The sequence below is a fragment of the Salvelinus sp. IW2-2015 genome, linkage group LG27 (assembly GCF_002910315.2).
Source record: "Salvelinus sp. IW2-2015 linkage group LG27, ASM291031v2, whole genome shotgun sequence".
NCBI lineage: Eukaryota > Metazoa > Chordata > Actinopteri > Salmoniformes > Salmonidae > Salvelinus > Salvelinus sp. IW2-2015.
This window is the reverse complement of record NC_036867.1, coordinates 11,950,473-11,969,412: the sequence shown is the minus strand read 5'-3', so window position 1 is coordinate 11,969,412 and position 18,940 is coordinate 11,950,473. Positions and strand designations below refer to the sequence as shown.

The 18,940-nt window shown below is 44.4% G+C and overlaps 1 protein-coding gene across 4 annotated transcripts in view; it reads right to left on the bottom strand.

Annotated features, from left to right (window-relative positions):
- Positions 1-3,376: 3,376 nt before the first annotated feature.
- Positions 3,377-18,940, bottom strand: part of arhgap21a (Rho GTPase activating protein 21a) — a 99,135-nt gene continuing 83,571 nt past the window's right edge. For 2 of the 4 annotated variants that reach the window (XM_023972273.2, XM_023972274.2), the window contains 17 exons: positions 16,964-17,110; positions 16,651-16,744; positions 14,031-14,064; positions 12,977-13,099; positions 12,205-12,504; positions 11,639-11,703; positions 11,363-11,511; positions 11,028-11,170; positions 10,688-10,846; positions 10,432-10,510; positions 10,024-10,097; positions 9,854-9,943; positions 9,606-9,731; positions 9,405-9,446; positions 9,139-9,280; positions 6,917-6,948; positions 3,377-6,249 (listed from right to left, as the gene is read on the bottom strand). In XM_023972273.2, coding sequence (XP_023828041.1) covers positions 4,567-6,249; positions 6,917-6,948; positions 9,139-9,280; positions 9,405-9,446; positions 9,606-9,731; positions 9,854-9,943; positions 10,024-10,097; positions 10,432-10,510; positions 10,688-10,846; positions 11,028-11,170; positions 11,363-11,511; positions 11,639-11,703; positions 12,205-12,504; positions 12,977-13,099; positions 14,031-14,064; positions 16,651-16,744; positions 16,964-17,110 — 3,482 coding nt within the window. In that variant the 3' untranslated portion in view covers positions 3,377-4,566. The remainder of the gene's footprint in view (positions 6,250-6,916; positions 6,949-9,138; positions 9,281-9,404; positions 9,447-9,605; positions 9,732-9,853; positions 9,944-10,023; positions 10,098-10,431; positions 10,511-10,687; positions 10,847-11,027; positions 11,171-11,362; positions 11,512-11,638; positions 11,704-12,204; positions 12,505-12,976; positions 13,100-14,030; positions 14,065-16,650; positions 16,745-16,963; positions 17,111-18,940) is intronic. The other 2 variants (XM_023972275.2, XM_070435389.1) reach the window with 1 other exon arrangement.

Here is an 18,940-nt window from a genome sequence, read left to right as displayed (position 1 = left end):
TTACAAGGGGGAACGCAGCACAACTACTTTGAACTGCAATAAATGCTGCACCTTAATGACAACACAATTCCAGTCAAAATAGAGCCCCACAGTAGTCATATCCATACAGCCTAGCTATCAAACAGGGTAATGGTTCCAGTTTTTTCCACCATTCATTGTTCCCATAAGGGATTTTAGAAACACTTAAAATAAGATGTTTCATGTAGGCTGGCGTGATAACATGTAAATCTCTCGGACAAGGGGACTTTAATCAAAGAAATTCCACAAATTAACTTAAGGCACTCTTGTTAATTGAAATGCATTCCAGGTGACTACCTCAAATGCTAAGAGTGAGCAAAGGGTGGCTACTTTGACTTGTTTAACACTTTTTTTGTGTGGGGGTTACTACTTGATTCCATGTTTTATTTCAGTTTATCTACACTATTCTACAATGTAAAAAAAGAAACCCTGGAATGGGAGGTGTAAACTTTTGACTTGTACTGTATATAAAAAGTTTATAGATCTGACTTAGATATGTAACTTTTCTAAAATGTACCTCAATCATTTGTTCGAGTGAAAAAGTTGATTTAGTTGAGCAAGACTAAACATTTTCCCTGGATGCCTAGAGAAAAACAGGTGACTGTTTCCGTGAGAATTACAGGAGGGGGCGTTTACCCCCAAGTTAACCTATACAGTGCCGTCAAAGTATTCACACCCCTTGACTTAATACATCCTGAATTCAAAATGGAATGTCTTTTCTCACCCATCTACAACCAATACCCCATAATGACAGTGAAAACATGTTTTAAAGTCCCCTTTGGCCTCGTGAAATCCCTGAGCGGTTTCCTTCCTATCTGGCAACTGAGTTAGGACGCCTGTATCTTTGTAGTGACTGGGTGTATTGACACACCATTCAAAGTGTAATTAATAACCACCATACTCAAAGATATATTCAATGTCTGCTTTTTATTTTATTACCCATCTACCGATAGGTGCCCTTTGCGGTTGAATCTGTTTCAAATAAAATGTTATTTGTCACATACACATGGTTAGCAGATGTTAATGCGAGTGTAGCGAAATGCTTGTGCTTCTAGTTCCGACAATGCAGTAATAACATCAATTCCACAACTACTACCTTATACACAAGTGTAAAGGGATAAAGAATATGTACATAAAGATATATGAGTGATGTTACAGAACGGCATAGGCAAGATGCAGTAGATGGTATCGAGTACAGTATATACATTATATTAAGTGGCATTGTTTAAAGTGGCTAGTGATACATTTTTGATCAATTTCCATTATTAAAGTGGGCTGGAGTTGAGTCAGTATGTTGGCAGCAGCCACTCAATGTTAGTGGTGGCTGTTTAACAGTCTGATGGCCTTGAGATAGAAGCTGTTTTTCAGTCTCTCGGTCCCTGCTTTGGATGCACTGTACTGATCCACCTTCTGGATGAAGCGGGGTGAACAGGCAGTGGCTCGGGTGGTTGTTGTCCTTGATGATCTTTATGGCCTTCCTGTGACATCGGGTGGTGTAGGTGTCCTGGAGGGCAGGTAGTTTGCCCCCAGTGATGCGTTGTGCAGACCTCACTACCCTCTGGAGAGCCTTACGGTTGTGGGCGGAGCAGTTGCCGTACCAGGCGGTGATACAGCCCGACAGGATGCTCTCGATTGTGCATCTGTAGAAGTTTGTGAGTGCTTTTGGTGACAAGCCGAATTTCTTCAGCCTCCTGAGGTTGAAGAGGCGCTGCTGCGCCTTCTTCACAACGCTGTTGTGTGGGTGGACCAATTCAGTTTGTCCGTGATGTGTACGCGAGGAACTAAAACTTACCCACTTCCACTACTGCCCGTCGATGTGGATAGGGGGTGCTCCCTCTGCTGTTTCCTGAAGTCCACATCATCTCTTGTTTTGTTGACTTTGAGTGTGAGGTTATTTTCCTGACACCACACTCCGAGGGCCCTCACCTCCTCCCTGTAGGCCGTCTCGTCGTGTTGGTAATCAAGCCTACCACTGTAGTGTCGCCGCAAACTTGATGATTGAGTTGGAGGCGTGCATGGCCACGCAGTCGTGGGTGAACAGGAGTACAGGAGAGGGCTCAGAACGACCCCTTGTGGCCCCAGTGTTGAGGATCAGCGGGGTGGAGATTACTTACCCTCACCACCTGGGTGGGGCCCGTCAGGAAGTCCAGTACCCAGTTGCACAGGGCGGGGTCGAGACCCAGGGTCTCGAGCTTGATGACGAGTTTGGAGGGTACTATGGTGTTAAATGCGAGCTGTAGTCGATGAACAGCATTCTCACATAGGTATTCCTCTTGTCCAGATGGGTTAGGGCAGTGTGCAGTGTGGTTGCGATTGCGTCGTCTGTGAACCTATTGGGCTGGTAAGCAAATTGGAGTGGGTCTAGGGTGTCAGTAGGCGTTTGAAATTTGTTTGAAATTCACTGCCCAACTGAGGGACCGTACAGATGTCTCTGTACTCCACACATAGTTGAGGTATTTAACATGATTTTTGAATGACTATTGTTGCACACAGTGATTCCATGTGACTTGTTAAGCAAATWTTTACTCCTGAACTTATTTAGGCTTGACATGACAAAGGGATTGAATAAAGACACATCAGCTTTTCATTTGTAAAAATKTCAAGAAACATGACATTACGGGACATTGTGTGTAGGCCAGTGACAAAGAAATCTCAATTTAATACATTTTAAATTCAGGCTATAACACAAAAATGTGGAAAAAGTCAAAGGGTGTGAATACTTTCTGAAGGCACTGCATATAAATACCACCACGGAGACTGGAAGGGCAAACGGGCATGTGATCTGGTAGAGCCCTATCTGTGCACGTGCCTGCTTTGGTCAGCTGCTTTCTGGTGGTTGAGGTTGGACTGCAATACCGATGACACACAGCAGCTGCTAATCCCATCCATTACTTTTATAAATGCCATACTAATTACCACTTATGCTCCTTAGTTTACTCCTTGAGTAGCAAGCTCAAGGCTCATATTACTTTTTCATCACTTGCAATGCTAGAATTATCAGGGAAGCTCCCCCAAACAAATCATATTAGCCAGCACTTCACTTTTCACCATCTATATCAGTGGACCATTAACTATTTAATGGCTCGATTCAACCTGTAGTGCTGAAGGTCTGCGCTGTAGCGAGATTTAAATTCAAAGGTTATTTCCGATTGAGCTGACATGCAGTTACCAGGAACATTTCTTTTAAATTTATATTGCGCTGTAGCACAGGTCTTCAGCGCCACGGATTAAATGAGCCCAAATCAACTGATCCAAACTAAACATTAAAGGTTGCACATGGATAGTGCTCCATTGGCTTTCCTTTGCAAATCAGGAAAACTAAGCCTAAAGTAAAACAACCTGGACAGGACAAACAGAATCAAATAAAGATGATTTATTTCCAGTGTTTCTTGAGGGTGTTGCACCCTTGTTTTGCTGCACACAGGCAAGATGTTCACTGTCCAGGAAGCATTGTTTCATGCAGTTCTCAGAGATGAACATTTCTCCCAGGTCATAAGTAACCATGCTTTTTTTTACTGCACTTGAAAAATACAAAGAAAAAAATATATATACATGAAATATATACATTGAATTATGAACTTAATATTTAAAATTCACATGAAGCGAATAAAAAAAGTGAGGACCCAAAAAACAAGACTGGAATGCCTTGGAAGCTTGGATTTTTGCACAATGTTACTTTTTAAAAACAGTAAAATAAGTGTTTCCTTGATACAATTAAGTAATTAAACAAAATATTGTGTTTACAAGTGTGGAATAAAACATGGCACTCTATCTATTCACAGAAATCAATTCAAGAGGCACTTTTTCTTTAATGAAGGATCAAACATTACTAAAGATTTGAAAAAATGTGGACTTGAATTGTACAGAGGGTTCAGTTTAGCAAGTGTACCAAGCATCTATCATACATTGCACTACATTTGATTTATTTGATAAAAACAACTATAATTCTGTCCCTCAAGCAAATATCTGTCTGCTATGATGCACTGTAAAAAATAACTTCCCACAGTACACAGCACAGAAAGCAGCCCTCAGAAATATGAGCATACAGATTTAAAAAAAATAAGAATTCTAACAAGCAACTGTGTTAGTCAACATAATTAAGAATATACATTGAAAATGTCTACCTCTTGTAGAATTAGATATGTATTCCTTAGTAATACTCAAGTTAATGCACCACAGTCCAGGCTTTCATGTCCCATTGATTTGTGTGCTGTCGATCACACAAAACCACCTATGAATGTTCTTGTCACATTCTTCTATGACTGGGGTTTGAGCACAAGGATGGAAGTGAATTTTTCATGTCTGTTCCAGTATAAGACACCAAGTCAACTAAAGCGATTACACACAAACAAACCTTTTTAACTTCATTCCAGTTACATTTCGTATGAGCCTATACACATATGTACAGTAGATATATATAAAATATATATTTTGTAAAAAAAAAAAGAAAAGAAAAAGTGCAGTAACCCTTGCTAAGGTATCTAAATACATACGTAAACCCGTTCTCTCATGCACTCACTCATGTACACTCAACACACCCTTGCTGTTTCATAGATACTGATAGAATCGTGAGCGGACGACTTGTGCTCCTGACAGTTTGTGTGGGTGCGCGTCGTCAGCCGCCAGGTTGAGGCTGGCTTTGTTTCTGCCTTGCGGCCCACCTCCGTTCACTTGCTCCCCCACCATGGGCTGAAGGCATGGGGAGCCAGAGGGAGAGGGTCTCTCTGGGGTGGTACTCTGGGCTTGTGCCCTGTTCCCCTCGGGGACAACTTTGGGTGGGGTGTCCATGCTGAACTCTGACACTCCGGCCCGACAGCGCTCGCGGGCGATCCAGTCCCGAATGGAGAAGTCCTGAGAAGAGCACTTTGGCTTGAGGCGGTCCATGGCTGACAGCTCAGCCGCCTGGTCCACCCCGCCTTGCTCCCTCCAGTCGTTGATGACGGCCAGTTCTGCAAAGTCCCGCTGGCCCCCCATGGTGTGCCTACGCCGGATGTTTTTCTTCTTGCTGCGGGTCTCCGGGGAAGACCGGCTCTTTTGGGCACCCACGCCAAACATGTCATCAGCAGATGTGCGCAGACGGAACTTGAGCCTTTCTGTGATATTGAGGCGCAAGGCGGGCTCGGGAGGGCGCTCCGACTCACTGCGGGAGGAAGAGTTGAGGCTGCCGGTAGACTGCCCCTTCTTCATCACCTCCAAGACACGAGACAGTCGTGTTGACTCCGACCTGCCCTCGACACGTTCCCCGCTGCCAGTCCCACCCTCTACTGATGACTCGCTATCTGTCTTCTGTCGCAGGGACCGCCTCCTGGAGAGTGTGTCACATTCAATCAGCCTGTGGGAGGGAAAGAGGCGACGGGGTTCCAGTTTAGGAGTCGTCTTCCCGTCAGCTGCTGCAGGATCAGGCTTTTCTAGCCCATGCCCAGCAGTCTGGTTCTTCACTAAGGCAGGCATGGTTTGGACATTGCCGCCCCCTGTAGCGAACACAGGGAAGTCGCTTTCGCTGTCAGTCTCCATGGGCCGGCCTTCACTGATAAGCTCGCTGCGCTCGTCATCTGCCTCGTCCCCACCCTGAACATCTGGACTGAGTGCGCTAGAGTCTGCTGCAGTCAGGAAGGTGATGGACGAAGTGGTGGAATAGTCCGAGGTGATGGAGCTCACCTCTGCCCCAGCTGACGCCCCAGCCCCAGCCACTGATAGATCAGGAGCAGCAGCTCCTGACACCCACTTCTTAGGTCGTGCCCTGGGCATGGAAGCCCCAGAGCTCATGGTGCCCAGATCAGAAGTAGGCTCATCCAGATGGGACAGGGTGTTCGAAAAAGAGGGCTTTCCAAGTGGGGCTGTGCGGTAACTGAGTCTGGGGGAGCCAGAGTTTTTGGGTGAGGGGGCAGGTGAGGACTGCCTTGACGAGGGCTTCTCCCTTAAAAAGAAAGAGTTCCTGTGCTCCTTTTTGCCTTTGGGCGTGAGCTCAATACCTCTCCCATTCTCCTCTCCTGTTTTTGCTTGCTCTTTTGCTTCAGGGCTGACACTGATCCCTTGCTCCACCTCCAGGCCTCTGTGATTCTGCTTCTGGCCAGGGAGCTCCTTCTTAGGGAACACCGAGTCTAGGTCATCATCAGAGCTGCTAAGCTGCGGCTTGTCCTTGGGCTTCTTTCTTTTGCGGTTGGCTGCAGCAAAGATCGAGGAGACTAGGTGCTCGCGGCTGCACTGGTCCTTCCCGGACCCCCAGGAACCCTATAGAGAGGGAGAAAAACAAGTCAGAACTTGTACCACAGAAACCCCCCTTGGGAGAACAACGCACAGAAAAACCCTCTAACCCCTGCCTGAGTTCTTGGCCAACCAGTACTGCACCTGTTCCTCTGAAAATGCCACAAACCAAAAGGGTGGACAGAGAGTAGGAATGTTAGTGACAGGAGGACAACTACAACTGAACCATGCAAGCCTTTCAGCAACAACAGAAGCAGTAACAGCAGCGCACTTAAGCAGCCCAGCACGGGAAGCTTGATGTTCTGCATGAACTCATGTGTTCTGAGTCAAAGCTGAGAGAAGCAGCCAGATGACAGCAGTGCAGTAATGATAAGCACCAGTTCCTGCACTGTCTATGGTGCGAGTGATCCTTTTGTTGAAGACAAATGTCCCAGAAAAGATCGGACAGACTTGTGAAGTTAAGACCCAACATAGTCTGATATTTGACATGAAAGGCTGTGTTTATACTGTTGCTTGTTTGTTTTGTTAGTGTTCAGTATTCACAGACGAAACTCCACCTGGCCTACTGTCACACATGTGGGAATCAGTGCTTTGATCTAGCCTGGTGACCTGACCTTTGTTCTGCTCACCAACCAATTATTTCCTCCCTACACTACATTAAGCTGGAGAGAGCAGACACTGGGCACACACTCACCTTCGATTTAGCAGAGTCACTAGTGGGTGAATCTGTAAGAAACAGTGAGAGGAGAGAGGAACATGTTAGATTATCCATCAATTATTCAAAACAATGTGGGACAACCAGACAAGACAACATCCATGAGAGTGCAATATGAAAAAGCCACAGTGAGAGAGAGAAGAAACAGAGAGAACCATGACGAGGATAGTAAACACAGATAAGACACTGTGCTTGATGTAGAGAACCTGGCAGGTAAGTGGACAGAAGGATGACAGAAACATGAGGCGGTAAGCCATGCAGTGAGCACTATGTTACACTCAGATCCACATCCACCCAGGTGGGGTGTTCTTTCATGGAAACAGAAACCTCAGTACATGCAAAACTGAAAGTCATTCTGGATAAAAGATAAGTAGCACTGAGCACAGAAGATGCTAGGGCCAAGTAAGTCCTTACAACTTTTCTAAAACAATAATACCCAAATATATCAGGATACTGAGTGAAACTGTGGTAATGGCAAACAATACCCAAGGTGCATTTCACAACAGCAGGCCAATGAGACAACAATGAAATATGTAATATGCCATGCAGGAAGTCAATGGATTCCCTCTGTATGGTCTACGCTATATAGCAAACCAAAGCCTCCAATTACTGATCAAAAGAGCTCTAGCACAATCTCTTGTTTTTGCCTGAATTGATGGTCAAATGACAAACCTAGCACATCTGACTAGTGATGAATGCTACTTCATTGAGGAGACTTTAACATGTAATTACTCTTGTATTACCATAATAACTATTGACTCAACAAACATAGGATTATGGTTCTAAGAAAGAGTAGTGTAATGATGTGTGAAAAGTCTTATGGCTTCAGTTAGAGGCTAACAAAAAGAGAGTATATTCAGTCTAGTTGAGCCGAGAGGGGGATGGACTGAATGAAAAGTACAGCAGCATATATTGCCATGACAACAGTGACATGGTGACGACAACCATGGAATGAACCATGAGGCTAAGACATGAGAGGGGGGTCACAGAGGGGCTAGCTATGAACAGAGAGGACACTACATGAAAAAGAATGCCAGCGAGGAAAATATTTATCCACTGCTGCCTAGTTGATCTTGTATTGATCTTTGACTGACTATACGTATTTTTTTCTTTTTTTCTTTTTTTTACATAGCCAAGCCCCCCTACACACCCCTTGAAGACAGATGGTGGCACAGTATGCAAGTGCACATTGACTGGGTAGGTAGAAACCTGGGGACCATACCATGCTATCTCTCCTGTTGCGAGAAGCTTGCGAGACAGTGAGGAGAGACAGTGGAGAGCCTTTCAGATAGTATCACCGGTCTGTGTTAGGTATACTCAGATACAAAACGGACACCACCGGATGTCCAGTACCATATGGCCGCTGCTCTGCTTTCCTTTCACATTTTCTTTGTCAAACGGTTTCATCATGTTTTTCTTACGACGGTTTTCTCGAGCTTACAAGAAACGAGGGTTTCTGCAGACTAGACAGCTACACTGGGGGCAACAATCCTCCTTCTTCCTACAGTTCCAGCTGTCCATCACGGACATTAGAGAGGCCATCAGTGACATCATGGTGTGATAGACTCCTCCAACCTGGCCTGTGTCAAGATCAGTATGTGTGAATGCTGGGAAATCCTTTAGGACACCCGACAGAGCGGCACTAGAGACAGAGGGATCAGAGTTCACCTGTTGCTTTCTTTTCTCGTGTAGTCTTTGGGAGAGAACATGCCGTGTTAGTGCAACAGTAGGCAGGATTAATAACAGGAGGAGAGGAAAAACCGACAGCCCAGTGGAGTTTGAATAAAAACACTAAAGATGGAGGGATTGTAAAAGGAAGTTAAAGAACCTCAATTTTGAGGCAAAGAAATTTTGCTGAAAATTGGAAACCAAGGAAGGAAAATCTAAGAAAGCAAAATGTACAGATCAGACAAATTATTTTGACCCTTCTCCTTTGCGTAATGGAGAAGAGGCAAGAATAATTTGCCCTCGCAAACCAACACAGTCTTTTTGAGTCATGACGAGGCATGGACATTTCTATCTTATGGTACAGCAAATGAGGCAAAGAAGGATCTCTTAGGGAAGAAAGCAGCACTATCCATCAACACTGGACACCAGACGTAATTACACTGAACCTCGCACGCTGCTAGACTAAAAGACATTGGTCTCACCAGCGACAGAGACAGTGGTTAGCAGGGAAAAGTAGTAAAAGGTTGACCCACCACCACAGAGTCGGTCTGGTCCAGGGAACACGTTACCTGAGACTTCCCCCTGCGTGGAGGCCGTGCGGCCGATGTTGTTGAGCAGGTGGTCGATGTTGGGCACAGGCTGAGACTCCACTGCATTCTCATATCGGGCCATTGTCTGAAACGAACAGTCAGGCAACAGTGTGAACACTCTACAAGTAAAAAATATATATATATAATCATAGCAAATAGGACAGGAATAACAGAAGTCACATTGAGGGCAGCAATGTGCCTGTACCCACCACTGGCTCCCCATTGCCTTCCTCTGTGAAAAACCAGTTGTACTAGAAGGGGGCAAAGGAAAGGGAGCTTTATCTTTAGGGGATTCACAATCACTTTTTTGATACAATTCTCAAATGAGTTCAAGTAGAAATGGTTTGATATGCAGACTATGCACAAACAGTCCACTTGTGTCTGCAATTAAGGTGGTAAGTGGGACTCACATGCTGAATGAGAGTCTCTACGATCTTGTACTGGTCGGGCATGTGGGTGACCATGTGGGTCATGTTGTCCTCTGAAGTGCGCACCAGAGTGGGACCAAACACGATGGCCAGGTTCCTAGGTTCCATCTAACACACAGGATAGTTAGAAACACACACACACGCTTCACACATATCCTCACTACATCACAGGTTCTCTAAGTTAAAAGTGAGGACTGCCAGCCACTATTCAAGATGGAAATTTACAATACCTTATTTTTATCAGAGTTGTCAGCCACTGTTTTCAGATGAGCCGAGAGGAACTTGAGGGTCTCATAGTGATGATCTGGCAACTCGTGAAGCTGCAGTGAGAAGTAGGTTGAGTATAAGTCACCATGCAATAATGTCAGTTAAGTTCACAATGAATGTCACATGAACCCACCATCTTCTTCAACAATTTCAGTCTTTCCACTGGGTCCACTGTCCTGTTGGCCTCTATGAAGTCCGCATACTTCTCTACAGGGCACAAATGAAACGGACATTGGTTTTTACAGAAGACTACAAAGGGTCTTGGTGTTATGAAAGTGAACACTAAACAGAATGTAATTAAGTGTAGGTTTCACACTCAGTCACTAGGTGGCATAGTGACCCCTTAATCGGTCCTGGGGACCCCAAGGGGTGCACTACACAGCTGATTCAAATAATCAAAGCTTGATGAGTTCATTATTTGAATCAGCTGTGTAACTAAACGTGCACCACTTGGGGTCCCCAGGACCAAGTTTTGGAAACACTCCCTTAATGGAAGGCTGTTCCTAATAGGCTATTGGTGGGACTCCTTGAATATTCTTACCGTTGGTGAACAGAGGCTCTGGAAGTTTCCGGAAAAAGGATTTAAGTAAACTGCTGATCACATTCAGATCCCTCCATTTCTGTTAAAGGCAGGTAAAAAAAAGAAAGTGACTTTAGACGAGATAAGAAAAGACCATGGAAAAGCTGAGGGAAGAGAGGAGTGACAAAGAGAGAGAGCCTACATAAAGAAAGAGGATGGGCCAAAGACAACTGGAGAGAGGGAGTGAAAGTGGCATGTGCTGGGTTGAGTCACTCACGTCATCCTGGATGTCGATGTCGTTCATGCCTTTGTTGTTGAGCTCCTCCTGCATGTTGGAGATGGCTGCGTTGTTCCCTGGGACTCTGTAGATCCCTGTGTACTCCAGCCCTCTCTCCTCCACTAGGTTACAGCACACCTCCACGATGAGGGGAACAAACTATGCCACACACACACACACAACATGGACTCATCAATTATCATTGCAGCACTTTCAGAAAGGTGTGTGACAGTGTTGAGAAGGAACTTTCTTATGAACCATTCCAATAAACATGAATGAAACAATCAACAAAAAGAGGAGATGGAGAGAATACGTAGTGTAGGTGTGAGTTGAATCTCACCCTGTTGGTGACAGCTGGGGGGCAGTCGTCCAGCCTCACCCCGAAAGTGATGCCTGGAGAAGGCTTCCTCTCAAAGGGCTTCCTCATCAGCCCTGGGATACCTTTCCTCCACGTCCCCTTGTCCTTGGGTGGACTGGTGTCGTCTGAAGGGTTAACACACGAAACATGAGGAGAGTCTCACACGAGCACCAACAGACACACACACACTGTACAGTATATATGGAGCAAAAAGCAATGGAATATTCAAAGCCATTCTCAAAATCAAATCAGACATTCACAATACTCAAGTAAATGAGTTGAGAGCCAAGCGAACATTTTAATCCTCTGGCTCTTACCTTTGTGCATGTTTTTCCTCTCCTGCTCTGCTTTGGGTAAGTGTGGACTTAGAGATTTGGTCTCCCCCTTCCCTCCCAGTAGCGTCTGTCTGATGCTCAGCGACTGGCGTGACGGTTTGGGCGACGGTTCGTTCTTACTGCCTGTCGGGCTGGGTCATACACAAACACACACAAAACGTTTTGATGTCTGACGTCCAATAGGAGCCGTCCACACAGGTCTCAATCTCCCTCTGTACTGCAGAGACTTCCTCTCTCTCTGTGGTCCGCCCTGCTTACCTCATCAAGGTGTTGTACTCCTTGATCTTTCGGCTGATGAGGTCACGGCTGGTAAAGGCTGCGTTCTAAAACAAGAAAAAAGGCAGAAGAAAAAGACAGCAGACAATGTTAACTCATCAGATGCAATATGACTCCCCTCCCCTTTGCATAACCCACTGCTATCAGTTAGCAATAGGTAAATCCAAAGAAATATACAATAGTACCATAGTGGTCTTAAATGGAGGGGAAAGAAGACCTTCGGTTTCTAATAGAGGGGAGGTATGTCCTGTGGTAAAGTTAGCCTATTTTAAGGTAGACCAGGGAGGGGTCATGTGTGTGTATTATGTGACCTAGGACCTGTAGCCAATCACTGTTAGCTGATTCTTATCAAGGGACGGTTAGTGACAAAGTATACTTGATCTACATTTGTGTAATTAATGAAGTATTGGCCATCCATGAGGTTGACCTTGTGTTTTCTACCAACACAGAAAGGGTTTGATTTCACTTTGCCACAAATTTCTGTCAATCCTGGAGAACTTGATAGGAATTAATCTCCTGTATGGTGTGTGTGTGTGTGTGTGTCTCACCTCCTCGTCCAGGTTGCTGTTCTCTTGTATGACTCTGATCCAGGCCAGCATATCTTCTCTGTCCTCTGCCTGGAACAGGTACTCACAGTCCGACGTGGTCAGCCGCAGCACGTTCTTGCGTTTCGTGTCGCTGTAGGAGATGTCAATCAGACAGGCTTTGATGCTGATTGGCTGGGGCTCATCCTCCACCTGGGAGTTGGCATGAGCCTGTCCCTCCCTTTTGTCCTTATATAGGCAGAGGAAGGGGCCTCGCAGCACTGCGTACATCTGTTTCCAGGGGCGCATTCCCCCACCAACACGCTGCAGAGAGAGAGGAGAGGCACAAACAATGATATTACTTAATGACAAGTATGAGAAATATATGTCAGACACATAAAACAGCAGTGAGGTAGACAGGCACTGAGAAAGACATCGTCCTCTCTTATAATTTGACACTGGCATTGCACATTAAGTATCTCCACATCCTTGATGCATCTCATCTAAAATGGTTCTCCAAGAAAGTATGAGCTGCCATCATGTCCAGTGTAACCCACTAGAGGGGGGAGTCATTTCATCAAGGCAGACATGACAGAGTCAGGAATCTCAAACACATTTAGGTCAAAGCCAAACTGGTCTGACAAGTGCAATGCACACAGAAACCAACATTACTGTACTAAATATCTACCAGAGGAACAGGATTATCCACCACTCTTTCTAAACCATGTCACAGGTGATATAACTGACTGCCTTGACCCCCTTTGTGCGTGGAGTGTGGATAGCACTGTACACACACCTTGCTCTTGTCCGTGTTGATCTGTCGGAAGTGGAGCATGCCCTCCTTGGAAGCATCACTGAAGATATCTGATGAGGAATCTCTCCTGGATCCGGAATCTTCTGAAGACCTGTCCACCGTCGCCTTTAACATAACAAACACACGAGTTACCTCTACAATCTCATACATACACAATACTGCAACATGGTGTACAGTGCTTGGCTTCGTAAGCTGCCAGTCAGTCTGCCTCTGGGGCCAGTCAGTCTGCCTCTGGGGCCAGTCAGTCTGCCTCTGGGGCCAGTCAGTCTGCCTCTGGGGCCAGTCAGTCTGGCCTCTGGCCAGTCAGTCTGCCTCTGGGGCCAGTCAGTCTGCCTCTGGGGCCAGTCAGTCTGCCTCTGGGGCCAGTCAGTCTGCCTCTGGGGCCAGTCAGCAAGCTGGATAATGAGGACGGATCATGTGGAGTCCCTCCAATGAACAGTTCGCTGATTGGATGACCCTTGCCTGACTTATTATACGGCCCCAGAATCAGACATTATGCTCCATTCCAGTGAGCAGACAGACAGAAATAGCAAGGTTGGCATCCAGGCTGGGTCTTTAGACCTCATTTGGTTTTATAGTCTCACTCATTATCCATTTTACAACCGCTACTGACTAACATCAATGCTAGCGGTTCAGAGGAGTGACTCTTATCTTCAGGCTGTGAACCTCTGGGTAGGATATGCAGGTAAAACAAACTATAATGATGCAGTCGAGTCTGATAGCCAGTAGGCACATAATTTCTGTGGAAAGTGACCAGAGGGTTTGTCCATACTCCCTATTACAGTTTGTTGTTATGTGGGCTGATATTGGGTAATACTTTATCTGGATAGTCTGTAGAGCATCTACAGATGTACTATCAGTAACATTTCAACTAACTATCTACTAACCCTAGCTCCAACCCTAACCCTTAACCCAAGTGTATCCTTAGCAAGCAGTTGTTGATTGTAGATGCTCTACAGAAGGTCATACTAATGGAAAATCTGGACTATCCAAATGTAACCTAATATTGATATTACTGTGTTGAGGTTGGACTCACCTTCCTAAGGCCCTTTAGACCAGGTATTTGCCTCCTACAAGGAACATAGAAATATGAAAATAGAAAGATTAAATCACAAGTTAGTCTAACGAAAATGACTAAAATGTACAGTGCCTATAGAAATTATACACCCCCTTCACATTTTATTGCGTTCAAAGTGGGATTGAAATATATTTAATTGCTATTTTTTGTCATTGACCTACACAAAATACTCCATAGCGTCGTAGTGAAAAGAAAATGACAATTTCTTTCTCCAAATTATTTCATTTTTTATAACTAAAATATAGTCGTTGCATAACTATTCACCCCCTTTGTTTAGGCAAGCCTACGTTTGTTCAGAAGTACATTTCGGCTTAACAAATCACATAAGTTATATTTGAAAGATTTTACTGAGTTACAGTTCATATAAGGAAATCAGTCAATTGAAATAAATTCATTAGGCCCTAATCTATGGATTTCACATGACTGAAAATACAGATATGCATCGGTTGGTCACAAATACCTTAAAAGAAAGGTAGGGGCGTGGATCAGAAAACCAGTCAGTATCTGGTGTGACCACCATTTGCCTCATGCAGCGCGACATCTCCTTCACATAGACTTGATCAGGCTGTTGATTGTGGCCTGTGGAATGTAGTCCCACTCCTTTTCATTGGCTGTGCGAAGTTTCTGGATATTGGGGGGGAACTGGAACACGCTGTCGTACACGTCGATCCAGAGCATCCCGGATGCTCAATGGGTGACATATGTGGTGAGTATGCAGGCCATTTTCAGCTTCCAGGAATTGTGTACAGATCCTTGCGACATGGGGCCGTGTATTATCATGCTGAAACATGAGGTGAGGCGGTGGATGAATGGTACGACAAAGGCCTCAGGATCTCATCACGGTATCTCTGTGCATTCAAATTGCCATCAATAAAATTAAATTGTGTTCATTGTCCACAGCTTATGCCCGCCAATACCATAACCCCACCGCCACCATGGGGCACTCTGTTCACAACGTTGACATAAGCAAACCGCTCGCCCACACAACCCCATACACATGGTCTACGGTTGTGAGGCCAGTTGGATGTACTACCAAATTCTCTGTAACGACAGATGCGGCTTATAGTGGAGAAATTAACATTAAATTCTCGGGCAACAGCTCTGGTGAACATTCCTGCAGTCAGCATGCCAATTGCATGCTCACTCAAATTTTGAGACATCTGTGGCATTGTGTTGTGTGACAAAACTGCACATTTAAGAGTGGCCTTTTACTGTCTCCAGCACAAGGTACACCTGTGTAATGATCATGCTGTTTAATCAGCTTCTTGATATGCCACACCTGTCAGGTTATCTTGGAAAAGGAGAAATGCTCACTAACATGGATGTAAACAAATGTGTTGCCAAAATTGAAGAGAAATAAACTTTGTGAGCATATGGAAGATTTCTGGGATATTTTATTTCAGCTCATGAAACATTCCTCTGTCCCTCATACATACATCTGTAAGGTCCCTCAGTCAAGTACTACTTCAAGCACAGATTCCACTACAAAGACCAGGGAGCTTTTCGAAAGCCTCATAAAGAAGGGCAGTGATTGGTAGATGGGTAACAATAACAAATCATAGATTGAATATATCTTTAAGCATGGTCAAGTTAATAATTATGCTGTGGATTATGTATTAAACCACCCAGACACATCAAAGATGCAGACCTTCTTAACTGAGCTGCAGGACAGGAATGAAACTGCTTAGGGATGTCACTATGAAGCCATTGGTGATTTTAAAACAGCTACAGAGTTCAAAGGCTGTGTTGGGAGAAAACTGAGGATGGATCATCAACATTGTAGTGACTTGGCAAAGGAATACACTTTTTGGCCTAAATGCAAAGCCTTATGTTTGGGGCAAATCCAACACAACACATGCCTCCTTATTTTCAAGCATTGTGGTGGCTGCATCATGGTATGGGTATGCTTGATATAGGCAAAGACTGGGGAGTTTTCAAGACGAAAAGAAACGGGATGGAGCTTAGCACAGGCAAAATCCTAGAGGACAACCTGCTTCAGTCTGTTTTACACCAGACACTGCGAGAGGAATTCACCTTTCAGCAAGACAATAACCTACAACACAAAGCCAAATCAACACTGGAGTTGCTTACCAAGACAGTGAATGTTCCTGAGTGGCCAAGTTACAATTTTGACTTAAATCTGCTTGAAATTCTACAGCAAGACTTGAATATAACTGTCTAGTCATGATTCCCAACACCTCGACAGAAGAATTTTGAAAATAATAAACGGGCAAATATTGCACAATACAGGTGTGCAAAGCTCTTATGAGAGTTACCCAAGAAGACTCACAGCTGTATTCGCTGCCAAAGGTGATTCTAACATGTATTGACTCAGGTGGTTGAATACTTATCTAATCATGGTATATTAGGGTTTTATTTTTCATTCATCTTTACAAAATGTTAGAATTCTTCTTGCACTGACAGAGTGTTTTGTGTAGATCATTGACTATTACATTTAAAAAAAAAAATCTATTTGAATCCCCCTTTATTTTCTTCACAATGTTACAGTGTTACAAAGGGGGTGTAGACTATACATAACATTGCACTGGCCCACCGTTTTAGACCAAATTACACTCACCCTTCCCTGTAGTTATCCAGACCCTCATCATAGGATTTGGACCGCTCCGTTTTGGTACCAGAATCCGATTCAATAGTTGTGAGTCGAAGAGAATCTTTAAAAATAAAAGCCAAATGATTATCAAACAAGAAATAAGCCAAAGAACAAACTTTTAATAGGAATGTCCTAGCTCAAGGCTGTAAGTGTCCCAAGCTTGTTTGTGGATCAAGTATTCAAATTCAGCCATCAACTCATTCTAACACACTATTCTTAAAGCGTGCATTTCGTTGCTGCCAGTACCTGCACAGTTAGTTAAAAAAGGGTGTAACCTTACCGTGGTCATGTGACCGCTGTCGTCGAATAAGAGGAGATGGAGAGGTAGGGCTGGGTGGGATGGTGGTGACGATTGGAGTAACAGATATCACAGCTGAAGCGGGAATGTGACTGGTGTCATGATCAATACTTGGACTGGACGGCTCATCTGGAAACGAAGTGAGGAAAACCAAAGTTAAAACAAGGGTAGACATTATTCCTGTTCTACTCCCCAAAAAACATTGAATGAAAATAGATAAATTATAAATCCCGGTAAAAGTAGGCTGTCTGATACTTAACATCACTCTAATTAAGTCTACTGTGGCACAAAGACAGTCAAGCATCAGCGCTCAGGACTGAGTGAAACTCATTCCGAACCAGTCTATGCTATCTCTGTTTGAGGCTAATTTACAGACTGCAATAAAACACAAATGGCATGATGATGAAATATAGGCATACACAACTAAACACACAAAGTCTGGTTATGAGAGAACATGACACATTCAGAGACAGCCAGGCTTATTCATGGAGCCAGCATGGCCACTAGAGATAACCCAGTCCACACCTGCCACAATCAACAAACACACAGGAAGGGAAAGTGAGCTGCCGTTTCGTCACCGTTGTCAGTCTGATCAGGTAAGCAGATATAACCAAGGTGCAGGCTACACCCAGGCAAGTCATAACGTTACCGAGTACAGTGAGTAACCCTGCCTTTGCCAAACTGTCCCAGGCAGCAGGTGACGCAAGGTACAGGATGGAAGTGTCTGGCAATGATAAGGAGAGTGCCATGAATACTAGCAGGGCACACAGAAATGTATCACTACCAAAAGCATTTAATTATAATGCATTTGTACATTTACATAATTTAGCAGACGTTCTTATCCAGGCAGATATAGGGTTAAGGGCACAGACAGATTTTTTCACTTAGTTGGTGCGGGGATTCGAACCAGAGACCTTTTCGTTACTGGCCCAATGCTCTTAACCCCTAGGCTACCTGCCGTCAAAAACAAAGTGCTTCACAGATGTATCTTTATCATCCGTATAATATTCTTGTATAACTCTTTGTTAACTGGTTCAACCCAAACCAGAGTACAATCAGCCAATATGTCAGCCAAATATTTTATTAGAAGGAAAATAAAACATAGACCTGAGTAATGCGAAAGCTTACATTCCTATGTGTGCCGAAGCAAAACATTTCACATTTAATAGCGCACATTAACATGAAACATCTGACCTGTTTCTTCGGCTGCAAAGATTGTTACAGTGAAATTCCCCAACATAACCTCACAGATCGTTCCCATGATACGGCTGCCAAATCGGGACAGATGTTCCTTATTTCATGTGTTTGTGAAAACAGCAACAAACAGCGTTGTTCGACACATGTACTTGAAACGCCTCGCGTTGTCAGTTCAAGCCATCAAGTTTAAAATGGAACAGCTGTCGAAATGTAAGACTACCCAAAACAGAGCATTACAGCTGTGAGTGATGGCGCAAACATTGTTGCTCAGCTAATACTATACATTATAAACTGGGTGGTTCGAGCCTTGAAGGCTGATTGGCTCAAAGCCATGGTATATCAGACCACGGGTATGACATGACAAAACATTTCTTTTTACTGCTATAATTACGTTGGTAACCAGTTTATAATAGCAACAAGGCACCTCGGGGGTTTGTGGTACATGGCCAATATACCACGGCTAAGGGCTGTATCCAGGCACTCTGCATTGCGTTGTGCATAAGAACAGCCTTTCGCCGTGGTATATTGACCATATACCACACCCCCACGGGCCTTGTTGCTTAAATATAGCATGCGACCACTACACAGGTAGGCTGCTGATTTATGCATGAGGCAGACTGAAGCTTATGAGGCGCTGTGAGTGTTTGATTGTGTGTAGGTGTGTGTGGGAGAGAGTATGTAAAGGGGTGTGTGTGTGTAAGATGATATTATTAACCCATGTGGACTCCAGGCCACTGGTGTCTGAGTAAAAGGTGCCGTGAT